General features: G+C 35.0%; 2 protein-coding genes across 2 annotated transcripts; both read right to left on the bottom strand.

The window, feature by feature from the left end:
- Nucleotides 1–4,013: 4,013 nt before the first annotated feature.
- On the bottom strand, nucleotides 4,014–5,290 carry OFP8 (ovate family protein 8). The gene has a single exon (XM_022047525.2). It carries the CDS (start codon nucleotides 5,203–5,205, stop codon nucleotides 4,255–4,257), a length of 951 nt encoding a protein of 316 aa, XP_021903217.1. The 5' UTR covers nucleotides 5,206–5,290; the 3' UTR covers nucleotides 4,014–4,254.
- A 3,754-nt stretch (nucleotides 5,291–9,044) lies between these two features.
- On the bottom strand, nucleotides 9,045–11,075 carry LOC110818638 (polyol transporter 5-like). Its single transcript, XM_022047580.2, has 2 exons — nucleotides 10,699–11,075; nucleotides 9,045–10,611 (listed from the first exon to the last, which is right to left on the bottom strand). Exons 1-2 carry the CDS (start codon nucleotides 10,817–10,819, stop codon nucleotides 9,284–9,286), a joined length of 1,449 nt encoding a protein of 482 aa, XP_021903272.1. The 5' UTR covers nucleotides 10,820–11,075; the 3' UTR covers nucleotides 9,045–9,283.
- Between the last annotated feature and the right edge of the window lie 13,841 nt (nucleotides 11,076–24,916).

The following is a 24,916-nucleotide window of genomic DNA, read 5'->3' as shown; positions in this document are numbered from 1 at the left end:
TTCACAGATGACGGGTTCTATTCAAACGGATGGTAAATCTTATGAGTGTTTTGGTATGCATATTTTTATTCCTACTCGATCTAAAATTGGTGAATCATGGCATCATAGAATGTCGTATACTTGATGTCTACTGATAGCGCATTCTGCATCTATGTAATAATGATATCGTTACATCGCATATAATATTTTATAAATAAATCACCCGGATCTGCTAATTTTTCAAATTTCCATAAATAAACTGTAGTTTATTTTTTATTCGTTATGCATGTTTCATCAATCTCATTCAGATATGGTAGTTGTTCGCATCTAATAACTAAGTTACAAGTAATGCACTTGAGCTCTCGTTGCTCTTAATGTGTACGTGTTGTTCAAATGAGAGGGATCAAGAGTGTTCCTATTTGACAAAAGCAATTATTAACAAAAAGGTAAGTTTTATATTTGATTTGAACCTTGTTCTCAATCTTTACTTTGATATCATGTAAGATTTCACAATAAAACTGGTAAAGAAAATGAAATATTAAAAAATCTAGAAGAGAAAATCGAAGAACTAAGAAAGAGAAAACATAAGAGAGGTGGCAAGCTTGGAAAACCTCAACAAGCTTGTATTTTACTATTGGTTTCTCAATGCTTCTTATGACATAAAAGAATCCTTACGATAAAAAAAAAAAAAAGGCATACACGCTCCTCAATTGAACAACTACTTTTTTCTTTTAACTCTAATATACACACACACACACAAACTTATGCATACGCAATAGACCTAAACTCTCCTTCAAGACAACATTACACATTTAACCTGCGGGTGCAAGTAAGTGATATTTTAACAATAATGGCATAAATTTTGAACAATTTCATTAAGAATCTCAAGAAATTAAAACGTCCCAATTTTTTTTTCTTTCAAATTTATCCCCATATATATATATATATTATGTATGAAAAAACTATATTTCAGTGCCCTAATGAATAGGTTCAAAAAAAAAAAAAGAAAACATTTTATATTTTACTAAGTACTACTTGAAAACCTTAATAAATTACGTCAAATTTAATTAATATAAATATTAAAATATCAGTTGTATGGTTTTATTATTATTATTATTATTACCTTGGTATGTCCAAAAGCATTGGGCTTTGCTTTTCTGCCGAACCCAACTATACATATAGTGTATATCTGTATTAGTCCTTTCATTATTTTAGGGATGTGGTGCCCAACCCATTTGACATATCCTATTTAATTTAATTTTAATTTTTTCTGAAATTTAAACCATCTTATTTTTAAAGAAAAAATTATTTTGTTGAAGTTAAATTTGTAAATAAATTATGTCAAAGTAATTAATCTATTTCACGTATGTTCTTAAAGATTAAATTGTTACCAAAAGAAAGGAAATTTTATAAACTAATTTACGGCAGTGAAATTGATTAGCTGTAAATCGATATTGACATGACTGTTAATTTTCTATTATTAATTCTCATTTACGTTTTATGTGACATTCATTGGCAAGTGAAATTCTTTTAATTACACAAATATTTGATTACGAAAAGTTTTGTGGTTGAAAAAGGAAGAAGCAAATTGGAATTAGATTAATCTGCAAATTAATTTAAGTTGACGTCACGTGCATTTGAAGAGATGGTTGATTGGGGGCTCAAGAATCGAAAAGAATAGGAAAGAGGAGGTTTTATTAATGAGAGAATGGAAAGTATCAGAAGACAGAGAGGGAGCCAAGAATCCAGCATTTATTATGTTTATAGCATCTTCAGACATTCTTTAATATCACAAACCCTATTTTCCTATTCTACTCCCTCCCCCCATTGATTACCACTGTACATGACACAACAGATGATCACAGTCTCCTGCACAACAAACAAGCTTAATTACGAGAAGAAGAAGAAGAAGACGACCTATATATATATATATATGCGTGTATATATATCCCTCTCATTGATGAAATGTAGCTTTCAGACCCAGACAGAAAGCAGTACTGAAATCTGATTTTAAATCCACAGTGCCCCCACACAGAAGCAAAATTTAATTAAAAGCTTCACATTCTCTCTTTCTTGTAAAACTACAACCAGTTAAAATTCCACTAATTTCTAGCTCATTCCTTCTGTGTCTTTTCTATTCTCAACCCCACCATTTACCCAATACCCCTTTGTCTGCAGAATTGACCCATCACTGGTCCTAGAATTAAATCCATCTCTATCTTAACTCTTAATTAATTAATTTGATCTTTAATTTAATCTATTCAAAAAAATATAAACATTTAAAAGAGCTTTTCGGCAAGAATTTAATTACCTCACTCACTCCACCAGTTTGTATAATTTTTCTTTATAATTAATGCCTTTATAAGACTAGGATTTAAGACTAATTATAAGAGTGTGAGTGTGAGTGTGAGTGTGTCTGTGTGTATGTATGTAGGTAGCCCCACATGGCTTGGTCCATGCATGCACCAAAAAAAATCCAAATTATTATGTAATCATAGCTAGAGATTATGCTGATTTGGATTAAATCAACTTTAAAACATTACTGGGTTCTTCTTCAACTATCACTTGCAGGAACTATACGTACATGTAAGACAAAACCATAAAAACATATATGTATAGATCGCGAAAGAATGTTCGTGCACGATGTATATAAATTTAATTATGATTTAATCTAAATCCACTAAGTAAATAATAAACTTTGAAAAAACAACATTGGAAGGACATGATCTTGACATATATTTGATTGTTTGGTTGGTGGGGAGAATTGGTTTTGACCTCCTTTTTCATGCATTTTGAATTAAGATGGCGAACATAAACAGATGCACCTGACACATAAAGACATATATATATATATATATACATATAGCCACTTTCATCTTTATTTTTCTAAAAAATAAAAATAATAATATAGATAGAAAAATTAATTAAAAAATTTAGAGTGTTTGTCGGTAGGCACATTAGAAAAGTGAATATTCTGTGTTATGAGTAGATAGCGTAATATTTCCTTAATCATTTTATTCTCCAGATGCAATGATCTTATTATAAGGTTGACTGGATTTGCTGGTCTTACCAACACACTCGCCCATCACATGTCATACTCATCATGTTCCTTCCATAATGTACATATATATATATATATATATATATATTATATACAGAACCGTCAATTTTCTTTTTCTTTTTTTTTTTTTTTAAATTTATCTCGGATTTAGATATTATTTAAACCAACTTACATGCATCTTAATTTATTTATCTTTAATTTACTTTATTAAAAAAAACAAACAAACTCTGTCAATGTTAAGACAAAAGCATTCACAAGAATTAGGATATATCGGTCCAATATTTCAAGCTTATGTCATTGTTAAACATAACTAACTCCGTGATCATATGTTGTTTATTGTTCAGTACGTCTCATTTGGAAATATATATATCTATTTAATCAAAGAATATTACAGAGGGGACCATGATTAAGTTCTCGTAGAATTTTAATTAATTATTCTGGACAAAATTAGATTATGATTTAATTAAACAGCTCGTTTGTCCAAAATCTAAAGTTTATTGTTGCTTTCAAATCGAAAGTGAGAATGATATGCGACTCCCATGTTTTTCAAAGTTTCAGCTTCAAAAAGTCTAAACCCTTCAAAAGGTTAAATGGAAAAATCCAAACCACTTTTTTCCTTTTGTCTTTCTCTATACAGATTTGAAAATTAACCAAAGACATTTTTACATCTCCCAAATCACCTTTTTCTCTCCTCTTCTTTCATCTCGTCTTGATATTTTCAAACACAGTGCACTGCTGTAGCACATCATATGTATACATACATACATACATACATACATACATATATATATATGTATGTGTGACTACACATGAATGGTAAAAAGAACGAAGATAAGAACAAACAAGAAATCTCCACCCTCAGTTCACGTTCACATAACACCAACACTAATATTGAAAACCGACAAATTTCTTTTTTTAAAGAGAAAAAAAAAAAAAAAAAAAAAAAAAAAGCAGAGAGCGTATTGGTCAACGATTAATTATAATTAATCAACATGTTGTTAAATTAATTATTAAACTAAACCGATCAGTAATTCACATGTAAACGAAAAGGATGGTTCATTAACTAAAAGTTAATTAATCACGCGTTAGATTAATCAGTGCTGAATCTACCCCTAAAACTAATTATCTTAAAACACAATTTACTAAACAAGTGATATATGAAAAAATTAAACAAAGCATGTTTAATTCATTCATATTCTTCTTCCTGATGAAGATCATGACCAATCAGAGAACAAAGCTTCATAAATCTCCATGAACACATGGACGATTATCCTGTGATGGTGATGCGAGTTCAGGGACAGAAAACACTGCAACAGATGTTCAAGCTCCTTTACCCCAAATATCTTCTTCTCCACAATCATCTCCACCATCGACGACCTGAAATCATTGTACGGATCGCTAGATCTCTTCACCACCGCAAAACTGTCTTTCACCTTCCCACCTTCTATCAACGGCAACACACCCATTTCTTTGTTGCTCTTGCTCCCGGAGCCGGGGCCCGTCGCTCTTCTTCTACGGCTATTTTTCCAGCGATGGAGCCGCCGTCGACGTGACCCAGAAGAGTCTGAGGAGAGACTCTTGGAAGAGAAGAGCGTGTCTGTCTCGTCTTCCTCGCTGCTAATAGACCACCACCCACCACCATTGTTAGAATTGTTATTGCTCTCGAGAGATGAAAAAGTGAACAAAGTGCACCTCTCTGGCCTGTTCTTGATCTTCTTAACTCTCTTTTTGTTAATATTCCTGCCTGAATGATTACGCTTTTCATCGTAGAATCCGAAGTTATTGTCTTTACTTTGGTAGTAAGGATTATACGGCGTTATGGGGGAGGCAGGTGGACACATGCGACCACGTATGTCGGCGGAGACGAAGAAAGGAGAGCGCTTCTCCGATATCTTTCGTCGGGGGAGGGAGTATCGGGTTGGTGGCATGATGATACAATCATGGTCAACGGGTGGCTCTGTTTGGGGACATCTGGGTCTGCACATGGAGGGGAAAGGTCGAGGCTTTGGTGAGGAGTAGGGTAGTTCCGTATCGGCCATGGCGTAGTTTTGGCTTTGAGGGACGAAGACTGGTTTCTGGATAATGTCTGATAAGTTTCGTGAGCGGCATGAGCCGAAAGACGAGCGAAACATGCGAGAGATTCGTAGCTTAAGTCGGTTTTCCATTGTAGAAGATGAGAGAGAGGATATATTTTTGTGAAGCCATGGAGAGGAATAAGCAGGTATATAAATAACACGAGGACCAAAGAAACAAACAGACCAGGTGTGAATTTTAAATTTAACAAATTGTATTTCAAATTTCGGTCATATATATTATAATAAATTTTAAGCTAATATTTCTGCCTTATATTTTACTCAAAAAAAAAATATTTATATATATAAGCAGTTTCATAGAAAATAATCTCGGTGGAAGTCTTTGAAATATAAATAATAAATATGGTTGGTTTTTGTTTTTGTTTTTTCCACCGTTTTTCGTCGTCTTGTTTGTGGTATTTGAGAAAATTTTGTTGTAAATAGATAATAATTAAAAGACTCAAAAATCACTCGCGGCAATTAATGCATGTCGCCGAACATTAATAAATTATTAATTAACAATGATGTAATGATACACACCTCTCCTCCTCCATTTTTAAAATCAATTTTTAATTTCTTACTAATCCCACTAATTACTCATGTATTATGTATATAATCACATTAATAATTCTGCCCGTATTATCTTTTTTTAAAAAAACCTTTTTCGTGTAAATAAATTAGAAAATATGTTACTGCTAACTTGGAAAAGATAAATAATTTTAAATAAAATAAGAAGTATACTTTTTATTATTAATCTTGTAATTAGTAAAATTTAATCAAGTAGGCACAAAATAGTTTCCAAATAAAAAAGGTATGACATGATTTGAAAAAAAAAAAAAAAATACTTTGCATGTAAAATAGAACAATACAAATAAAAGTAGGTAAATTGAGAATTGTGATACGTACAAGGTAAATGCCAACCAGCTATACAATGGACTGGGGCATGTATATATCTTTATATTATTTTGTCAAGAGGGGTGTGTGTGTATATATATAATTATATTTTTGAATAATTGAAAATTTTGTTTTATAATTTAATTCTTTATTAAGAATTTAAAAGTATAATACGTCAATCAATTTATGTTCGCTACACAATATAGTTTATTAAGGTTGGTATTTGAAATTCAAACCGTTGAGGATTTGAGTAGTGGCATAGAAATATTTAAATAGAGATGCTATATGTATATATTAAATAGCAACATGTAGTAATGAATATAACTAGCACAAGGGGTAGCAATTCAAACACATACATAAATGTAATTTAAGCTCTAACCTTTAATAGGAAACCTACTATTTCCCTCGCTTTTGCCTCCACCTACCATCCTTATAAAATATATATGTACCCATTGTAATTATATATATATATATATTTCATATAAAATATACGTGTTTTTTTTATCTAAATAATTTGATATTTATACATCTTTTTTTATAAAAAAAAAAAAAGCCTAGGTTTGTACAACTCAAGATTCAAATTTATATTTTCGGCAAAAGAGTTTGAAATAATAAATATTTAGTTAATAGATAGTCAGATAAAATAATTTTAAAACTTAATTATATAAATACATGGTATTTTTGTAAGTATCTATTATTAATTAAATTTAAAAGCACGATATATTTTGAAATTTAGAAAATAAAAAACAAAATTAATTGAAGACGGATGACTTCATTAACTTCTCTGATTTTTTATTAATTTAAATTAAAAGTTTGACGGAGTGGGTGGAGAAGATAACGACTTTGGAGTCATTTATTGGCATGAGCTTTCCTTTAGTGGCCACCGTACGTAACCTACACAGGAATATGCTTGAAAAAGACGCACATAATTATATATAACTACCTACCTACAAACTAATATTGAGAACGTATATATATAATATACACACACATATATACGTATGTAAATATATAGGGTATGCAGAGTCCTGCATTTTTTTTGGGCAGATCCCATATGCATGATACCTAACTACTCACTGCCCACAACTCCAATCATCATTAATTGTGTACATACAAAATTTAAAAGTTACTTAGATCTTTTTACGATCCATGTCTATGACCGAATCCCTACAAGCCGTATAACTATATGTATCTACGCACATAGACATACATACATGCATGTGTTGTATGTATATATGTGGTTGTCTTCCCAAAAAGAATTGGTGTGGTGGCACTTCTCTGTCATCCTTAACTTTTATGACGTACTCCAAAAGATCCTTTCTTTATATATTTATATATATATATATATATATATTTGGTTAAGAAGTATTATATTGAAAAATTTGTAGAGATGGATTTTGGAAAAAGAGATTTTGAGAGCAGATGACAAAGGCAATATTGTCACCTTTTTCACGTTTGGTAGCAGCCAAAACGTATTGTGAAGATACTTCTAAATCAATACAGCTTAGTTAATTAATTATAATTATTAATTTGTCACTACATTCCTGTCTCTCCTAGTACACTGGTGTGCATATATATATATATATATACATGCAAAAGTCTATTTGGGTTCCCCATAAACGAGGAGCTTCTCGATTCAAAATCAATAATAATACAGTTTTTGCATAATTGTATATATTCGATTTATCAATTTTAAAGTTAATTTCGATTTTTCATCTTGATCAAATATATATTTTCTAATAATATCTTATTTATTATAATAAGTTGGTTAAAACTTTAATATATAATTTACACGTTAATTAATAAATAATTGTTAGATTATATATAAATATTTAATTGTAATTTCGGTTTGATTTAGAAATTATTTTTAATAAAATTTAAGCCTGTATACTTGTGCCCAATTGAATGTAATTTTAACATAATTTAAGGTGTGATTTATTCTCACCCTCACCTAATTTCCATTCTGTGAATACTGAGAAGTATCAAGAATGAGATTTAATAATCTTTAAGTACACCAAATTACATCATAATTATACATATTATGTTCGTCTTAATTCTAAAAATGAAAATAATAATAATAATATATATGGTTTCATTGAGATTTGTTCATTACTATAATTAAAATTATGCTTTAAAACTTTAAATAACGTTATTAAAACGTACATATACATATATATATATATATATATATAAATAGGAAGGTGAGAATCTGGGGTTAAAAGAAGGTTCCAAGAGCACAGAGACAGATGAAAGAAAAATACCCCACCAAGAGGTAAGAGACAGTTTTATTGGTGAGTGGATTCAGCTTTTCAAGTCCACTCTCCTCATCATCATTTCCCAAAATTTTATTATTATTAAACTTCATAATTAATTATACTTGGGCTTTTTTTCTTCATTCAAACTAATTAACACGTGTTAAGTTAATATCCCCTTAATTATTTTTTAATAATTACACTAATAAACAGATACTAATTACAACCAATTTGAAATTAATGACGTATATATTGATGTAACTAGTAGGACGGAAAGGAAACAAGTTAAAGTTAAGAAGCTATATGTGGTGTTGGACCCTACAAGAAATGATGGGATGTGTTTGGGTTGCATGGAAATTGGAAATTTCAAAATTAGGACACTGGTATGGATTTTGGCTTCAAAATGCAACAGTCTGATCACTGATCATCATCATCATCATCATCATAGATATATAGTACATCACTGTATACATGTATGAACAGATATAATTATGTCCATTACATGATTGAGGTAATGCACAGACATAGGCTTTGATAAAAGTAGGCAGCAAAGGTATAATACCAAATCGAGTAGGTGAACATGCAGTACTTGCCGTCTCCTCCATACATATATATATATATATAAATGATATAAGAGAACGTTTTGGCTTTTGATGTGCAGGAACCCGTGAACAACAACATTTCCCTTGTACTTGTTCTCCTCTCTCTCTCTCTCTCTCTCTCTCTCTCTATATATATATATATATATACATACATACATATATTTGATCAAATAATAACAACTAGTAAAAATAAATGTGATAATTTAAAAATTAACCTAATTACGGATATAAATTAATATTTTAAACATATTTAATGTAATCAACCATAAAAATGAAAGGAATAATGTACGCACTACCCATACCGCACACCTAATTTAATCCCTTATAGCAACGTCATCCTCATTTCTTAACCTACTTCCCCCTAACAGAATTACAAAAGTTATCTTCTTCATTATTCATTAATTATCGCCAATCAACCTTAATTTACTCCTTATCCTCAAACAGAGCCCCTATCTCCTCTAATGTCTTCCCTTTCGTCTCCGGCATAAACCTGTTGAAAAACAATGTCCCCACGAACATGATTCCCGCCAGAACTCCAAACATTCCGGCAAAAGTAATCTTGGCCGATATGGTCAAGAACGTCATGGACACCACCCCGCTCACCAGCCGATTCACCGATATTGCAAGGCCGGCACCTTGGGCCCGAAGCCTCATGGGGAAAATCTCACTTGAGTAAACCCACGTAATGGGCCCTAGCCCAATTGAAAAGAAGGATACAAAGGTGCATACAGAGACTATGGTCATGACCATAGCCCACATCGGCCTGTGTTCGGTATGGATAAATTTTGAGCCCACAGATAAGACCACAAGAGATAAGGTCATCCCGGCTGAGCCTAATAATAAAAGGGGCCGGCGGCCGAACCGGTCCAAATAAAGCGCAGAGAGCAAGACGAAGGCAGTCTTGGATAAACCCATTATCACGTTGATGCTCATCAACTTCGTCTTGTTGTGAATCCCAGCGGCCCTGAACACTTGAGGGCAGTAATATATAACAGCGTCGTTACCCGAAGCTTGCATGAAGAAATTGATTCCAATGGCCGCAACCAGCATTCGTCTAACAGGTCTAGTTGGACACCAAAGAAGCTCTTTCCACACTCCTTGGCCTTTCCAATTATCGCCCCTTGCAGCCGCTTCTTGCGCGGCAGCTTTTGTGATCTCGGTGAGTCGAAACTCCGCCTCCTCTTCGGAATCCGATACCCTGCGCAACACCTCCTTGGCCTCCGGCAATCTTTGCTTCATGACGAGCCAACGAGGCGATTCCGGCATCGCCATTACGCCGAACCCAATACCGATCGCTGGTGCGGCAGCCAGGCCCAGCATCACCCTCCAGTTGATGTGTGAGGGGAGAGGAGAAAAGGAGATGTTTGAAATGTAGCCAAGGAGAATGCCGAAGACGATGAAGACCTCAGGGAGTGAGGAGAGGAAGCCGCGTGTCATGGCGGGAGAGATCTCTGAGGTATAGACAGGGGAGATCATGAGAGCGTAACCGACGCCGATTCCGGCGACGACGCGGCCGGCCATGAGGAAGGCGAAGTTAGGTGCTAGACCCATGAGAAGGGCACCTATAAGGAACGTCGCCGCCGCCAGGACAATGGTATAACGCCGGCCTATGTAATCGGAGGTCTTGCCGGAAGCGAGCGATCCGAAAAGGGAACAGACATTCAAGGTACCCACCAGGATCTCCACTTGAACTGAGGAGAGATGTAAGGTTTCTGATATATAAAGCACCGCCCCACTCATCACTCCGATATCTGCAATTAAACCATTAAAGCCATCTGAATCAGAAAATTGAAGACGAAAAGGGAAAAATTAAGGTAGAATATTGGGGATTTGCTTACCGTAACCAAGGAGGACGGAGTTGGTGGAGGCGAGAATAGAGCAGAAGAGGGCATATCTGTTGAGATGACGTCGCGTAGGGGTAGATTGTTGGATTTCAGGTTCAACATTAAGGGTTTCCATTAGATCGTTGGCTCAGACACAAAACCCAACCAGGTTCTGTATTCACGTCGTGGTGGTGGGTGCACGTTGATGTAAAAAAACTGGGTGAGAGTGAGCGAGAGGATAAAATTATTAATATGACGAAGAAGGAAGAATAAAGAGTGAAAAAATAATTGGAAAAGGGGAAATTGGATGCGGTAATACACGAACTAGGCACTTTGGCAGCCTACGTACCGGGGAAGAACAACACGTTGTGTTTTGGATAGGAACCAACTTTGACGTCGGACTCTATTTATTATTTAATTTTTTAAAAAAAGAAGATTATTATATCTTAAGCAGAAGAAAATCCTGTTTTTTTTTTTTTCAAAAAAATAATAATAATAATAAAATTCAAGAGTTTAATTTTGTTAAGATGACTTAAAATTTTTAAATTAATAAATAGATTTAACTCAATTATTATCTCTACCCCACTAGGACACTACATTACCTAAAAAGCAATTTGGTACTTCCTCATAAAAGAAAATTATAATTTTTACATTTTACTAAAAATTGACTAATCATTATAACGTATTAAATCAATGCCTCGTTATATATTTTTAATTAATTCAATTATAATATACGGAAATTGTTATTTAACATATATATATATATGTACATTACTTTCCATTTTCTATTTAAAAAAGTAGTTTGTGAATCTCTGAGAATATATTTTTCAAAAAAGTGCTTGTGAAGTCACATCAGGAATGGTCTTGACAACATCCCGACTGTGCATAGCACTTGAGGAAATAAAAGAAACTCTAGTTGCCGTCGTTTTACGTACATGCTAATCTTTATCTTTTTTTTCTACTTTATAATATATGATTAAATTTGGAAAATGATAGGTTTTGAAAATCTTCACATTAATTTTTTTTATATAAAAAAAAACCATTTCTTTGTGAATTTTATTAAAATTATTATTAATTAATTAAAAAAGTTTTATGTCTTTTTCTTATCTTTTATTTGTTTCATAAAAGAGTATTCTCCTTTTTTTTTTTTTTTTCTTTTCGTAGGGGATGATAATCAAGCTTTGTCATTCTTTTCTTTGTATCATATTTACCTTTTTCTTTTTGCATATCAATCGGAAAATGAGCATTAAAAACCAGGAGACCCTAACAAAAAAATAAAGTTTAAAAGTGGCCAATTGGATATTCTTTTGCTGGCACATCAGCATTCAAATATATACCCTCTCCTTTCATTCACACACACACATATATATATATATATATATATATATATATATGCATACCCTCTTTAAGAAAAGCCAAAAAAAAAAAAAAAAAGGTTCCAAAATTCAAGAAAAAGAAAGGCAATATACCACTTGATGCACCAACACCACACGGTTTTTGTTTTTTTAGAAATGTTTGCTGTGTTTGTTTCATGATAATGTGAAAAATATTTTATAATTTTTTAAACTATATCTGTTTTATTAGTAAAAAATTAAAAATTTCTTAATATTTATGATAATTATAAAAATAATGATTGACTTGTAAATTTTTAATTATTATATAAATATATTTCTATTGATAAATACATGTATTAACATATAAAATTAAAATAAAATTTTAAAAATATTTTCATTTATTAATATGAGTATGTATTCTTCCAATAAAATTTTTAAATATTTTACAACCTTTATTTTAAAATAACATAAATTAGAAAATTAGCCGTTTAGTATTATATTACAATTTGATTCTTCCGTTTTTTTGCTATAATTTTATCATTGATGCTTTTCATTTATTTTAAATGTATATTTTCTTTTTATTTTTTAACAAAAAATTTATAAATAGATAAATTCTTTTTGAATGTTAAAAAATAGTTCAAAATAATAATGTAAAAGCCCAAATCTTAAGGAAACGAAAATATCCAATTATATCGACTATAAACGAAAGTAATTTAAAATTTATAATTTATATTCCTTACACAGTAAATCATGATACTTGATAGGATTATGGAAATGTCTATTTATATAAATAATTAAAATAAAACGAAATAAAAATCTTATAGGCTTAACCTTCGCTGGGCAACTCTGATGGGGTTTGGAAGATAACTTTTATTTACAACCCTTTTACTGTTCAGGATCTGAATCTTCGTCTTCCTGATTTTAAATGGTTAAATAAGAGAAATAAGGTACACTAACCCAGTAAAAATATCACATTTAACACTGATATGGAAAATTAAATGTTGGTAAAAAATTGCCAAACGACCAATGGAGCCTTTATTTCTTTTTCGATAAATTTATTTGACTTAAAAAGTATTATTTCATACTTATCCATATGAGTTTTCAAACTCGACCTGTGAAAACAATAACCCAAATAATATTTTGATTGCATATTCAAATGAGCAATAACAATAAACTTACTTTCTTACCTACTTACTAATACCTCTGTGTGTCTATAGAAATTCTCTAACGACTCCAAAAATCCAAAAAAATATATATAATAATTTAAGTGTGGAAGCGAAATAAAAGGTTAAGGTTTGCATCCCTTACATAATAACTTAAAAGTACTAAACAAATATCACGGAATAAATTCTCTGAAAAAAATACGAGAAATGAGAAAAGTAAAGAAAAATATAAAGTATCTAGCATCTACTTACAATCTTCTTGCGGATCGGGATCGGAAACTAGGTTCTCTTGATCTGAAATGGTTAAATAAGGGATGAGCTACACTATCCCAGTAAGGACATCACAGTATATCACCGGCACAGAAGTAAAGGTTGGTAGAAAACTAAAAACAACCAATGGAGCACTAAATTTAAAAAATTACATTTATAAAAAATAAAACTATTTACTGTTCACTTACTATTGTGAAATTTATGAAAATAACCTATAAAGACAATAACATTATACAGATCATAACTTCATACACAATCAGTAATATAGAACATATCATAAATTTATATTCATTAACAATAACTAAATCATAACCGTTTTTCGTTTCTCCAGCCCACTAGTATCTATGGGGATTCATAGGGGTGTCCCCATTACACATGAATCCTTTCCCTTAACAATCTTAATTACAGAGCCGTCCTCATACCCCGTCCGGTATGAGCACTAAGACATTAAATCTCAATACTCCGTCCGGTATGAGGGTGAAGCGGGCCATCCTCATACCCCGTCCGGTATGAGACAACGTTTACGGTAAGGTTCCCTATGAACCCAGTCTGTCCACCATCTCCCAAGATATCTAGTGAGGCTATCGTTTTATCTGTTTATTTGATCACACCCCTTTCCTGTTTTTTCTTAGTCTCCGTTACCAAATCAAACATAATCACATAAAAAAAAAAACATGCATAAGGTAATGCAATTATGTTGTAAATCTCAAAATTAAACAATGGTCAAGTAAGACAATAATACATGCATTTAAACCTTAAAAAAGATAACTCAGATACCATCATACTTTTAGACTGTAAAATAAATCAACAGAGAACAATATCCGGTTCGGGCTCCATTAGCAATCCGTAATTAATTATGCACATCTATTTAATTTGTACAAAATATCGTATTATTATTTATTCAAACTTCAATTCCATGATAGAAAATAAGGTGAGGGGTCCTTACCTAATTTGACGCTGAAAAGCTAAATGGTTTACTGCGCCTATGGGCAGTTCCTGGGTTCTTTAAATTTTTTTTCAGAAACTAAAACACGCTTATGGTACCTACAAATGTCCCAAATAACCCAAACATAAGTCCCAAGGCCTACTCAGCCAATTTCAAAAATTCGGCACGGTGGCTTCGCCGTGCTCCGGAGACGGTGCCGCCACTTACGGCGGCAATCCACCTTGAGTTGGCTGTTTTCGACCGAATTCAGTCAAATTTGCATTAGTTCCTGTGAAAAAATACATTTAGGACCCTCGGTTGGCTGAAAAAATGTAGAAAATTGAAACTCACCAGCGGCGGGGCACTCCGGTGCGGCAGCTCCTCTGGCTCACCTTGCGGTTGGGCGTTTTGCTCCAGTCAACATGTAGAGAAGGAAACGATGATCACAACGGTAAAAAAATCACATCAAACGGGAATCGGGAAGGGCTTCATTGGAGGCATTTTCTAAAATATTTCGTGGCAATGCTACCGGGCTTTGCCAGTATTTTTCAGCCAATCAGCTAGTTTTTTTGCTCCGATTTGATCATGGATGTGTTTAAAATTAAATTCTGAGCAAAGGTTGAGATTTTTACCTCGTTTGGCTGTTACTCCAGTGCGGCGGCGAGTGGCGACAGTCGGCTCTTTGGTGATTGGGCTGTCTTCTTCGGCGAGGGGTTCTAGCGGCTAGGGTTAGGTTTTGGGTGCGGATGAGGTTATTTATACCCATCCGCTTTTAATATGGATTGTCCATCGCTTTTGATCTGGACCGTCCGATCGCGATTAAATAGGGAGTAAATTTGGGCTGTTCATCGTGATTCAATCTGGGTCGTTGGTGCGCACTTCCAATTTGGGTCGTCCATGCGCGTGGGAACGGACCTTAGCCGTTCAATTGCGCGCACGTGAATCGCCCACGTGGCTTCCCTCGCATGGCCTCCTGCGTTAACGCCTCTGCCACCTGGCGCGTTCTGGTTGGTCGGGGCTGCTGACCGGGCATCTGATGTGGTGTAATTTTTCTAAATTATATTTTGACCTCCGATTTCTGATTTTTTTTCAAAAATACCTCCAGAATCCAAATTTTCACCTCTTTTTTCATTAAATTAAAACAAAATTAATTAAAATAAATTAAATAAATTAAATAAATAAATAACTACATTAAAAAAATAAAAATAAAAATAAAAGAAATTATTGGGTGTTACAACTCTCCCCCTCTTAAATAAAATTTGGTCCTTTAAATTTGTCTCTCACTCTCAATCGAACAATTGGGGATACTGGGCTCTAAAGTCTGATTCTAGCTCCCATGTAGCCTCCCTCGGTGTGTGGTTCTACCATACGATCTTTACAAAGAAAATTTTCTGGTTGCGGAGTAATCTGCTCTTTTGATCCACAATGTCGACTGGTACTTCTTCGTAGGATAAATCTTCCTTTAGTGGAAGAGGCTCGTGGGCGAGGACATGAGAGGGGTTCGGGTTGTACTTGCGTAGCATGGACACATGAAACATATTGTGGACCTTAGAAAGTTCTGGAGACAGTGCTAGACTGTAGGCGGTGGTACCAATCCTGTCTAAGACTTCAAATGGTTCAATACATCGGGAGTTCAGTTTTCCCCTCCTACCGAACCTACTGATTCCCTTGAAAAGAGTGACATTGAGGAACACCCGATCGCCTTCCTCAAATTCTAAATCTCTCATCCGGGTGTCCACATAACTCTTCTGTCTACTCTGAGCCGTCTAAATGTTCTTTCTGATCTTAACTATTTTGGATGTAGTCTCCTCTACCAGTTCTGGGCCGAATAGTTTTCTATCGCTCATTTCTTCCCAACAAATCGGCGATCTGCATGAGCACCCATATAACGCGTCATACGGAGCCATGCCAATACTCGCTTGGTAGCTATTATTGTAGGTAAACTCTATCAGGGGTAGATGGTCGTCTCAATGGCCCCCAGAGTCAAGGACACAAGCTCGGAGTATATCTTCAAGTGTCCAGATGGTCCTTTTTGACTGTCCATCAGTCTGAGGGTGAAATGCAGTACTGAGGGACAGCTTCGTTCCCATGGCTTGCTGAAAGCTACTCCAAAATCGAGAAGTAAACCTGGGGTCCCTGTCGGACACCACTGTCACTAGGACTCCATGCAATCTGATTACTTCCTAGACATATATTCTTGCTAACTTGTCCAAGGGATCAACCATTCTGATGACCAAGAAGTGAAAAGACTTGGTAAGTTAGTCGACAATTACCCAGATGGTATCATGTCCTGAGTGTGCCTTAGGTAATCCTGTCACAAAGTCTATGGTGATATGTTTCCACTTCTACCCTGGGATCGGTAATGGCTGAAGTAGCCCATCTGGGTGCTGATGCTCTACCTTGACCTGCTGACATACCAAACACTTAGAAATAAAGTCAGTTATATCTCTTTTCATTCCATTCTACCAAAATCGGGGTCGTATACTTTGGTACATTTTAGTGCTTCCGGAATGTATGGCAAATTTTGAGCTATGGGCCTCTGTCATAATGTCTCTCTTTAACTCACTGTCACCTGGAACACATACCTTGTCCTGCAATCGGAGCAACCCATTGGCGGAGACTTGGAATTCTGAGCTAACTCTCTATTATGCATTTTTCTTGAGGGCTACTAGGGTGGGATCAACTGACTGAGTTTTTCTTATTCTCTGGATTAACTTAGGCTGAACGGTCAGATGACCCAAACATGTGACTCTCCTCAAGTCCTGAAGTCGAACCTGTTGTGTGACCCCAATCTGCCTGTATTCTGAAACCATCAAATGAGCTAATATATCTGCACTTTTTCTACTGAGTGCATCAACTATCACGTTGCCCTTACCCGGATGATACAAAATATCACAATCATAGTCCTTAAGAAGTTCTATCCACATTCTCTTACGCATGTCGAGATCCTTTTGAGAGAATATATGTTTCAAACTCTTATGATCGGTATAGATATGAAATGTCTCTCCATATAAATAATGACACCAAGTTTTCAAGGCGTGTATGATTGCGGCAAGCTCTAAGTCATGGGTGGATAGTTTTTCTCATGACTTTTTAACTGTCTAGACACATAGGCTATGACCTTCCCATGCTGCATTAAAACACAACCCAGGCCTAGATAAGAGGCATCACTATAAACTGTATATCACCCCGATTCACTCGGTAAGGCCAGCACATGTGCAGTAGTCAGTCGCTTCTTTAGTTCTGAAAAACTTCTTTCACAGTTTTCATTCTAGTAATTCTTCTTTGTGAGCCTGGTCAATGGAGCAGCTAGACTAGAAAATCTTTCAACAAACCTACGTTAATAGTTCGTCATTCCCAGAAAGCTACAGATCTCTTTAACTGATATCAATTTCTTCCAGCTGAGCACCGCTTCAACCTTTTCAGGGTTCACTGATACTCCATCCTTTGATATGATGTGTCCCAGGAAGGTGATCTATTCAAGCCAAAATCCACACTTACTTAACTTTGCATATAGCTTCTTTCTTCTGAGAACCTGCAAAACCTGAACTAGATGGTGAGCATGTTTCTCTCTGCTTTTTAAATAAATCGGGATGTCATCGATGAATACGATAATAAATTGATCTAAGAATTGTCTGAAGACCCTCTTTATCAGATCTATGAAGATGGTTGGGGCGTTTGTTAGCCCAAATGGCATGACCAGGAACTCATAGTATTTGTACCTGGTTTGAAAAGTTGTCTTGGGGATGTCTTCTGTCTTGATTTTTACCTGATGGTAACCTAAATGCAGGTCTATTTTGGAGAAGACCTACGCATCCTGCAACTGATCAAAGAGGTCATCAATTCTGGGAAAGGGATACTTGTTCTTAATTGTGACTTTGTTCAATCCTCTATAATCAATACATAGCCTCAATGTTCCATCTCCCTTTCTAGCAAAAGTGACTCCGGCACCCTAAAAGGACACACTATATCTGATAAAACCACTGTCCTGCAATTCAGTGATCTGTTTTCTCAGTTCCTCCATCTCGACACGGCTCATGCGGTAAGGAGCAACCGAAATAGGTTGGGTGTCTGGCTGTAGGTCTATGGTGAATTCGACTTCCCTGTCCACTGGCAGTCCGGTTAGTTCATCCGGAAATACATCTGGGAAGTCTCAGACTACTGGAATCTCTTGAATACAATTTTCTTTCTTGGGTTTGCCTAGTTAAAGAAAATTGTAAGGTTAAAGTACTCGATGAATAAGAAACTTACCATCAAGGAATAGGTACTAAATGATTTCATTAATTTGTAAATGGCTACTCATTAGGAGGATTGAATACAACCTTCTTGCTAAAATAATCTATGGTGGCGTGATACACCGCTAGCCAATTTATTCCTAAAATTACATCAAAATCCCTCGTGTCTAATTCTATTAGGTCCACACTCAATTTTCTATCTGCTATCTCTACGACACAATCTCTGTAGATAACTTCTCCCAATATTTCATACTCCTAACAGTAGACACAAACAACATATAATCAAGTTTATTAGGGAATACATTAAATTTGGATGCAAAAACAGGTGAAACAAATGAATGCGATGCACCAGTGTCAATTAAAACATGAGCAAGATAGTTACGAATAGTGTACATATCATGTACCACATCTGGATTAGCTTCAGCATCCTGCTGGGTGAGATTGTAAGCCCTGCCCTTGATAGGAGGTCTGCCCTGATTCTGGTTCCTTGAGCACTCTCTCGCATAATGTTGGGTACTACCACATATGTGATAGGTGTTGTTGAGGAAGTAGCAGGATCGGTTCTCGTGATCCCTGCCATAATGCTGACAGATCTTACCACGTCCTGCCACTGGAGCCTGAGGGGGAGTCTGGATCACTAGCCTGGGCCTCTTGTTTTGTTGGATAAACACAGTAGGTTCTGGCCTGCAGGGTGAAGCTGAGAGTCTGAGGTTCCCTGCTACCTGAGGGAGGGTGTGGAAGCTCATCTCCACCAGCTGTGCCTTGGCCAGAACGACCGAATAAGTCCTGAGCTCCAGCACGAACAAATGCTGCCTGATCTCTGAGCGGAGGCCCCACTGGAATCTCCTAGCCTTCCTGCCCTCATCCAACAATGTCTTAAGGGAGTATCGGCCCAACTCCAAGAACTTACGAGCATATTCTGACACAATCATCTTCCCCTAGACCAACTAGATGAACTCCATCTCCTTCAGATGTCGGAGGTGCTCTGGGAGGTACTTTGCATGAAAGGCTGCTAGGAACTATTCCCAAGTAACTGGAACAGGCAGGGTGGTCTATTTGAGTTCCCATTAGCGGTTGGTGTTTTGCTCTGGTCAACCTGTAGAGAAGAAAATGATGATCACAACGGTAAAAAAATCACATCGAACGGGAATGTGGAAGGGCCTCATTGGAGGTATTTTTCGAAATACCCCACGGCGTCGCCGCCAGGCTTTGCCAGTATTTTTCGGTAATCAGCCAGTCCTTTTGCTCTGATTTAGTCATAGGTGTGCTTAAAATTAAATTCTGAGCAAATGGTGAGATTTTTACCTCGTTTGGCGGTCGAAAATTGCTCCGGTGCCGGGGCGAGTGGCGGCTGTCGGCTTCCCGGCAACTGGGCTATCTTCACCGACGAGGGGTTCTGGCGGCTAGGGTTAGGGTTTGGGTGCGGATGGGGTTATTTATACCCATCCGCTTTTGATCTGGGCCGTCCATCATTTTTGATATGGACCGTTCGATCGTGATTAAATAGGGAGTGAATTTGAGCCGTTCATCGCGATTCAATCTGGACCGTCCATGTGCAATTCAATTTGGACCGTCCGTGCGCGATTCAATCTGAGTCATCCGTGCGCACTTCCAATCTAGGCCGTCCGTGCGTGCGGGAACGAACCTTAGCCGTTCGATCGCGCGCACGCGAATCACCCACGTGGCTCCCCCCGCGTGGCCTCCCTCGTCAGCACCTCTGCCACCTGGCGCGTCCTGGTTGCTAGGGGCTGCTGACCGGGAATCTGATGTGGTACAATTTTTTAAAATTACGTTTTGACTCCCGATTTCTGATTTTTGTTTCAAAAATATCCCCAGAACCCAAATTTTTACTCCTTTTTTCATTAAAATAAAATAAAATAAATTAAATTAAAATAAATAAATAAATAACTATATTAAAAAAAATAAAAATAAATAAATAAAGGAAATTATTGGGTGTTACAGATTCTCCTTACGCGTGGACCCAATATCTAATTTATTGATTAATCGGCTGACCTCATACCCCGTCTGATAATGGGCACCAAATATGCTACTGCCTCAATATCTCGTCCGGTATAAAGGTGAACTATACTTCCCAACCCCTTCCGGTATGGGACTTCTTAGCCCCATTCCTCAATTTTACCAATCAACAATAAATCATACAAATAGCCAAAATGTAAATAAAAAAAAACGTGATTAAGATATTTATTTCAATCAATCAACAAATGAGAGAAACAGTTAAGCAATCAACAACAAGAGGGAAAATAAATCTATAAATAAAAGTGCACGCGGCAAGCCAACAAATATATCCTAGCAATAGATAGATAGTATAGACAAAATAAATAATTTCGTACCAACCAGTTACTGGCTCCACTGGTGATACGTAATTAATTTTAGAATTTTTTAAGTTTTACAAAACACACTGTTATTAATTATTAAGTTTTAATTTATCATAACAGAGAAAATGGTGTGGTATTCTTACTCCGGATCGGTATTAAAAAATAATGTACTTTCTACTGCACCTCCTAGCGGTTCTTGGATTTCCTGAGTTTTTCCTGTAAAAATAAAAAAATACGCGTCACGTATCTAAAAATATTCCAAAAATGCTAAAATAAGTGTTTTTAAATTTTTTCAGCTGATTTATGGTTTCGGCACAGTGCCACCGCTGTGCTCCGGCACCGACTCCGCCGCCCACAGTAGTGGTTCTTCTCGGTCTGGTAATTTTTGGCTAGTTTTGGTCAGTTTTGGCTAGTTTTACATAAAAACCTAGAAAAACAAAGGTTAGGGAGCCTCTGTCGGCCAAAAAAGGGGAAAATTGAGACCCTACCGGTGGAGGGGTTTCCAGGTGCAGTGACTCCACTGTTCCTCCATTGCGGTTGGGGTTTTTCCTTCGACTAACCTACACCAGAAAGAAATGAGAAACACGATGGTGAAAAAATCAATGAAAATAGGAAACAGGAAGGGTCTCATCAGAGGAGGTTTTGGGTTTTGACCGTGGCAACTCGGTAGAGCTCTGCTCGCGTTTTTCAGCTCACCCATCAATCTTTTGACTCCAATATGGGCATGGGAAGGTTCAAGATTCAATTTCGAGCGAAAAGAGAAAAAATCTTACCTTTTTGGCGTCAGTAGTGGATCTGGTGTGGCGGCGATAGTGGCTAGTCTCATTCTCTAGTGTCTGGTTCACTTTCTGACCGCCTCTCTTCTTCTTCTCTAATCACCCTTCTGTCGATTAGAGTTTAAATACTCATTTTCATTAAATCTGGGTCGTCCGTTCGAGGCGACGTGGCCTATCCTCAGCTGTTGGATCTCTTTTATTTTGAGAATTAATTTGAGTCGCATGATATGATCAAATCCAGTCGTTCGATCATGCCTGAAAAGGAAATGTATATGAGTGGTCCGTGCGCGTGGGATGTGATCTTTGTCGTTGGATCCGCTAGCACGCAGATCACCCTCGTGGAATCGGTGTCCACCATGCAACGTGTTCTGACTCGCCGTTGCTGCTGATGTGGTCCTCCCACATGGTCATATTTCACTTTCTTGCGATTTGACCCCCTATTTTAAATTTCTCTTTTAAACACAGCCTCCTTATTCACAGTTTTACCTTGTTTTTCCAAAAAAAAAAAAAAATCAATTTCATTCCAAATCCATATTTCTCCAAAACATTTATAAAAATAGACATTAAATTATTTTAAATATATTTTTTTATTAATATAAAATTATCTCGGGCTAAATTTTCGGGACTGGGTGTTCCAAATAATTTTAATTTAATTAATTAATCAAAGTAAATCATTTGAGCTATTTTGAATATATTTAAATCTTAATTTAATATATTTTTAAAATTGAACATTTAAAATAAATATAAAACATTATGAATTAAATTATTAAGAGAGTATATTGTAACAAGTATTGAATTTTGTAAATAATATTATAAATTATTATCAAACTTTGTCAAGTAATATTATAAACTATTAAACTTACTTGATAAGAGAAGTGTTGGTCTTCCAAATATTCTAATTTACTTTTGCAAATTAAGGCAATCACAAATTAATGTTTAAAAGTCCAACTGATAATTCCAAACCAATCAATATTGTAAATCAGAACCAATGCAAGTAAAGAACCAATCACAAAATTAAAGAGACACAAGATTTACGTGAAAAACCCTCCAATATAGAGGAAAAAACCAATGATCAAATTCAGAGTCAAATCTACAATCAAAGAAATCAAATACATAATGTTATGGAGAAATACACAAATTCTTCTAATCAAATTCAATCTCTCTTGAATGATTACACCAAGAATCCTAGAGAATAAATTTCCAAAAATATTTCCAAATCTACTTTCAATCTTTGATAATCCACAGAAATAGAGCAAAATTAGAAATTAAAAATTTTGTAATACTTTTCCCTTCCTCCAGTCCCATATGTGAGAGAGAGGAGAAAACAAGATAGATCTCTTTATTTGTGTATGTGAGAAACAAAAGAAATAATTCCTTTTCTTTTCTCAGTTTCCGTGTGCAGAAGAAAAAAAATTGAAACCCTTTTTTTCTTTTTTTTTTTTTTATGGCCTTCACACTTCTCTTTCTCGATTTTTGTGAGATTAAAAAACAGAAGCCGCCCTACCTCTTTTTCAATTTCTGTACATATATATATGAGAGAAAAGAAATCGTTCCCTCAAATTTGGTAGCCTTATCTTTTTTATGTTTATTTTTAATTTGCCTAATTTGTCTTTGTGGGCTGGACATAAAAACCAACAATCTCTCTCTCTAGCCTATGAGGAGATGTCCATAATATATTGCTCAATTTTCAATCAGTCTTACTTTCTTGGTGCAAGACTGATGCTTGTCACGAGTCATTACCTTGTTCAACATGTCAGCTGAATTTTATCAGTATGAATCTTTTTCAATAGTATATTTTTATTATTTACCACATCTCGTATCCAACGGTATCTCATATCAATATGCTTAGTTCGATAATGATATGTGGCATTTTTACTTAAATTTATAGCATTTTGACTATCACAATTCATCACATACTCATCTTATTTCAAACCCAACTCTTTGAGAAATCTTTTCATCCATAGCTTTTCTTTACTTGCTTTAGTCAAAACTATATACTCTGCCTCATTTGTAGATAAAGTAACATATTTTTGCAATTTAAGCTGCCATGATACAACTTTTCCTGCAAAAGTACACGCATATCCTGAAGTAGACTTCCTGCTATCAAGGTCACCTGTCATATCTGCATCTACATATCCTTCTAGAATTTGTTCTGAGTCTTCAAAACATAAGCATATCTTAAAAGTACCTCTCAAATATCTGAAAATCTATTTTACTGTTTCCCAATTACTCTTACTAAGATTAGAAAGAAACTTGCTTATTAAACCAATAACATGAGCAATATTTGGTCGGGCGCAAATCATAACATACATCAAACCCCCAACTGCAGAGGAGTAAGGAACAACTACTTTTTTTTTTTTGAGTAAAATGACAAAATTTCTTACTAGGTGTGAGGTGATTAGCAAATAGTGTGCTAACTTACTTAACATTCTTAATATGAAGTCTGTTTAAAATCTGCTCAATATACTTATCTTGTGACAACCATAACTTTTTAACTTTCCTATCACGAGTAATCTGCATACCCAAAATCTGTCATGCTAGTCCCAAATATTTCATATCAAAAAGCTGAATAATTCATTTTTTAAATCACTAATCTCTGTAATGTTTTGTCCTACTATCAACATATCATCTACGTAAAGCAACAAAATGACAAACTTACTATATTGGAATGTCTTGAAGTACACACAATGATCTGCATCTATTCTAGTATAAAACATGGCTGACCATAAAAGAATCAAATTTTTTATACCACTGTCTCGGAGTCTGTTTTAACCCATAAAAACTCTTTTTCAACCTGCAAACCATATATTCTTTTCCTTTGACTTCAAATTTCTCTAGTTGATTCATGTAGATTTCTTCTTCTAAATCACCATGAATGAATGTTGTCTTCACATATAATTGCTTAAGATCAAGATCTAAACTAGCAGTGAAACAAAGAATTACCTTAATGGAGCTCATCTTTATAACAAGAGAAAATATCTAATCAAAGTTAATTTCTTTCTTCTGATTAAAATCCTTTACTACTAAACGAGCCTTATATTTTACTAGTTTCTCACTGTCCATCTTAAGCTTGCATACCTACTTATTTTTCAAAGCTTTTCCATATTTTAAAAGTTCAACTAACTCATAAGTATTATTCTTCTTCAAAGAACTCATCTCTTCTTGCATTGCTTTTAACTATTGAGTTTTTTTTA

This window comes from Carica papaya, chromosome 7, assembly GCF_054855325.1.
Source record: "Carica papaya isolate Zhongbai chromosome 7, ASM5485532v1, whole genome shotgun sequence".
Taxonomy (NCBI): Eukaryota; Viridiplantae; Streptophyta; class Magnoliopsida; order Brassicales; family Caricaceae; genus Carica; species Carica papaya.
The sequence above is the reverse complement of the archived record's forward strand: the minus strand, read 5'-3'. Positions and strand labels throughout refer to the sequence as shown.